Genomic DNA, 4581 nt, shown 5'->3' on the forward strand with positions numbered 1-4581 from the left:
AGAAATTTACTTATTTTTCTACAAACAGACAAAGTCCAGTTGTAAATTGTGGAAAGCTGAGTTACGTGTCATAAAAATAAATCAGAAGGAAAAAAGTTCTATAAGAATATATAGTAACAATTAATTTTTGAGTTGTAATTTACAATAATTTATAGTAATAACGTTACAGTAATAATTAATTGCTACAGTTGTATACTGTGGAAAACTCAGTTACGAGTTACAAAAATGAATCAGAAAAAGAGGACGTAGAAATTTACTTATTTTTCTACAAACAGACAAAGTCCAGTTGTAAATTGTGGAAAGCTGAGTTACGTGTCATAAAAATAAAGCAGAAGGAAAAAAGTTCTATAAGAATATATAGTAACAATTAATTTTTGAGTTGTAATTTACAATAATTTATAGTAATAACGTTACAGTAATAATTAATTGCTACAGTTGTATACTGTGGAAAACTCAGTTACGAGTTACAAAAATGTATCAGAAAAAGAGGCCACAGAAATTTATTTATTTTTCTACAAACAGACAAAGTCCAGTTGTAAATTGTGGAAAGCTGAGTTACGTGTCATAAAAATAAAGCAGAAGGAAAAAAGTTCTATAAGAATATATAGTAACAATTAATTTTTGAGTTGCAATTTACAATAATTTATAGTAATAACGTTACAGTAATAATTAATTGCTACAGTTGTATACTGTGGAAAACTCAGTTACGAGTTACAAAAATGTATCAGAAAAAGAGGCCACAGAAATTTATTTATTTTTCTACAAACAGACAAAGTCCAGTTGTAAATTGTGGAAATCTGAGTTACGTGTCATAAAAATAAATCAAAAAAAAAAAGGTCGTAGGAAAGTACTTTTCCGCAAAAGACAAAGTTCAAACATTAAGCCAAACGTGTGGCTAGGTTACTAGGTTAAAGCCTGCAAAGAAAGAAGAAGAGCAAAAGTGTTCGCCAAGCCTGGGGAAGATCTACGCGATCTTCTGTAACACGCGACGATCGACAATTTTGACAATGTGAAATTTTCGTGGTGCGAATCTGACGCGATGGCCGGAGAAGCTGCGCGAGTCACGGCAAGAAATACGTACGAAATACATACGAAATACATATCTATATATATGTATATCGAAAGTTGGCATCCGGCGAGCGAGGACTCTTTGCTTTTGCGTCGCGCTCGCACGTGGATGCAATTTCCCTTCGGGAACGGGTAATTGTTCGAACGTGCGGTGGGGTCGTGCGCTAATTACAGTTTCACCGGGAAAAACGAACGGGGACGCGTGTCACGCATGAGAGGGCCGGAAGGAATTAAATTACGCCGTATTCCGGTGCGTCAGCGTTATTCAGCTCGCTCGGCGAAATTATTACCTCAGAATTGTTGGTACGGGCACGGTTTCCCCGTTTCAACGTCGTTCCGCCTCTTACTTTCCCCCCCCCCTTTTTTTTTACTTTTTTTATTTTCTTTTTTTTTTTTTTTTAGAAGAGAATTTCTTGCCGTGCGTTCGCGCTTCAGTTATCTATCTGACGCTTCCGTGTCGCTCTTACTAATACCTAATATGTTTTCTTTCCCCGTGCTCTTGGCTTCAACAGGATTTCAGTGTAAGTAGACACACACGTATCATCCTCACTTCTCTTTCTCTTCTCTTGCGATCACGCACAAATCGTATCTTCGTAATTTTCGATGAAAATTCTGTGTCTCGTTCTCGACTTTTACGTACTTGTTAGTTTCACAATGAACCTTGTCAGTTTCAGCACACAGAATTTTCGTCTACACGCTTCTTGGTAGCCGTGCGAGCGTGGCTTGCGCGATAAAATTGCTCCAGATTCTTGCATTAGAAATTTCAGAGCTTGCCACTAGCCACTAGTGTACCAGTATTTCGTTAGGTCAGACAGTGTTTATGGGCGGCGACGGTGGAAAATGCGAGTTAACAAACTGAATTTCTCCCCGTCCGACAGAACGTTTCATCGCCGGCGTGCGGCGGATTCGGCCTTAACCTCGTTCCAGGGCGAATTTTCTAAAAAAAAAAAAAATTCGTCAGAATTCGTCAACTTCGCGAAACCAAGCGTTAACCTTAATACCAAACTCGCTTCGATGTTCTTTTCTCCCTTTACGAAAGAATAAACCTACACTTTTTCGAGATTAACCTCTTGCTACTCACGTGAAGAATCTTTTTGTCTCAAAATTGCAATATTTTCTCAGTATTTTAGGTATATTTATGTATATACGGGCGAAGCAAACAATGAATTTTTTTATCACTTATTTATCAGTAATTTCGAGTTCAAGAAGAAAGCGACAAATAATTGTGTACGGTTCGGGTGTCGACTCTCAAGCCTGCAAGTATCGCAAATTGCAAATGACTGGAAATGGTTCGTCCCGCCTAAAGCAGACATGTCAAATCGGCTCGCGTTTGATCGGACAAAGGTCGAAGGTCAAAGCGCCAGACAAGATAATGTCAAACGATATCCGGTCACCGCCTTTCAACACTGTCCGCCGCTGGTTTTCTGGCTCGATGGGGGGGGGGGGGGGGGGAGGTGTGTGTGTGTGGGTACGAGTGTCACGGTTGCCAGGCATTATATCAATAATCGATCGGTCGATTTTGCAGACACGGACAATCAGCGTGTCATTATCAACGTGAAGGACGTTAACGACGAGCCGCCGTACTTCATAAATCGGCCGCTGCCGATGCAAACGGTCGTGCAGCTGAACGCACCGCCGAATACTCACGTGTTTACCCTCCAGGCAAGGGATCCTGACACCGACAGCAATATTCATTACTTCATCGTACGGGATCGCAGTACGTATGAATTGCATATTAACCTTAGCTGGGCCTGCGTGTTGTCGGAACGCGGCCAATCGAGGCGTGAAGACCGGCCACGTTCCGACTCGAACGCGATTACCTGTAACTGGCAATTACTCGGCCGTGCATGTGTGCACGGCCCGTAACACCATAATTGCGGGCAGGGAATTATAATGGATAATCGATATCGCGAACGGGGGGGGGGGGGAAGGTTTCTTAATCGTTGGACGCGTTAAGCGGCTCGCTCGGTGATTTCCGCGGATCGTGGAAAATGTTCGACTCGGTCGGAACAAGTATTTTGCATCTTTTTCTGCTTCTCTTCTCTCCGACAGATTTGCAAAACGTGACTGACGTTCAAGCAGTTTTTATCGCGTAATCGTTGGTAAAGCCGATTTTGTTCGAGCTTGTTTTGAAAAATCGTGAGATCAGGAACATTTTCACTGTATTCCGAAAAAAGGGGGGAAACGCTGGTGAAAAATCTATCTGATTTGTATGAAGTGAAGAAGCCTTTTAAACAGTGTCAGAATTTGGTTTGCTAAATTTCGATTTTGCTGTTGTATATTCATATTTTGTTCTTTAACGAAAGTAAATACATTGCAAAGAAGCTGACGAAAAAATTGTATGGCTAAGAAACGTTCATACTACTAAATTTGCTAAATTTCGCCGTCGACGAGGATTTTAAATTGTCTTTTGTCGGAACCGTGAACTTTGAGGTCGACTGAAAGATGATCGAGCCAAATATATTGTACAACAAAGTTTTTGTTTCTCGCGAAAAATTCGTCTTTCTCTTCGATCAAAAAAGAAAAAGAAAACAGAAACGTATAGTTTGACCAACTTAATATATGGGGGATGATTTATTGCGTTCGTAAAAGTCTAGAGGGAGGTTTCTAGCTATTCCGTGGGGAATAGGTTTAAGTTAGGTTTACTCGAAACACCGAGTATTTACTGCACGCCTTTACGAGCCGTATCGAACGAACGAAACAGTAAAATAGATATACGACGAAAAACATCAGGGATAATCTTAAACGTTTTCCAACGAGAAGAACGATGCGATACGTTTAAATTGTTCAAGTGCGAAGATTATGATTTCAAGTCTGAGGAAAGGGCGAGAAGTTATTTTGAAATAGAGAATTGAGAATTTAGAAACAATTTTGATACGAGAAAAAACTATGATAACGAGATAGATATAATTTTGATACGAGAGAAAACTATGATAACGAGAATTGCACTCCTCTTGGTGAGATCAAAGAAAGAAAGAGAAGGAAGTAAAAATTCGAAATTGAGAATCTTCCACACTGTTGGTATTCTGTTTTTAATGTTAAGTCATACGCAATAATAATTCTTTTATAATTCTTTCTTGTTGCAATTATCAAAGAGAGAAAGAGAAGGAAATAAAAATTATAAATTGAAATTATAAATTTTTCCACTTACAATTAGTGTTTTCTTTTTAATTTTAAGTCGATGCAATAATGATTCTTTTAATAAACAATTTTTTATAATTCACTAGAAATTGATAGAAATGAAGTTACATCCATCTTGTTGCAATTTTCCACTTACAATTAGTGTTCTCTTTTTAATATTAACTCAACATGATAATTCTGTGAACAGTTTTCTTAAATTTATTTCAAGTTGATAGAAATAAAATTACACCCTTCTTCAGTTAACATCAGAGAAAGAAAAAGAAGGAAATAAAAGTTAAAAATTAAGAATTTTCCACTTACAATTAATGTTCTCTGTTCGATATCAACTCGGTATAATAAAATTACACCCCTCTTGTTGCAATTATCTTCAAT

The 4581-nt window shown here is 38.3% G+C and overlaps 1 protein-coding gene across 3 annotated transcripts in view; it reads left to right on the top strand.

Moving 5' to 3' along the window:
* LOC122534288 (neural-cadherin-like) overlaps positions 1-4581 on the top strand; it is a 19376-nt gene that overhangs the window by 3036 nt on the left and 11759 nt on the right. For 2 of the 3 annotated variants that reach the window (XM_043664788.1, XM_043664790.1), the window contains one exon: positions 2594-2785. In XM_043664788.1, coding sequence (XP_043520723.1) covers positions 2594-2785 — 192 coding nt within the window. Of the gene's footprint in view, positions 1-1580; positions 1590-2593; positions 2786-4581 lie in introns of all 3 variants that reach the window. The other variant, XM_043664789.1, reaches the window with a different exon arrangement.

Source organism: Frieseomelitta varia, unplaced genomic scaffold (assembly GCF_011392965.1).
Source record: "Frieseomelitta varia isolate USP_RPSP 00005682 unplaced genomic scaffold, Fvar_1.2 scaffold_582, whole genome shotgun sequence".
In the NCBI taxonomy this organism is placed as follows: domain Eukaryota; kingdom Metazoa; phylum Arthropoda; class Insecta; order Hymenoptera; family Apidae; genus Frieseomelitta; species Frieseomelitta varia.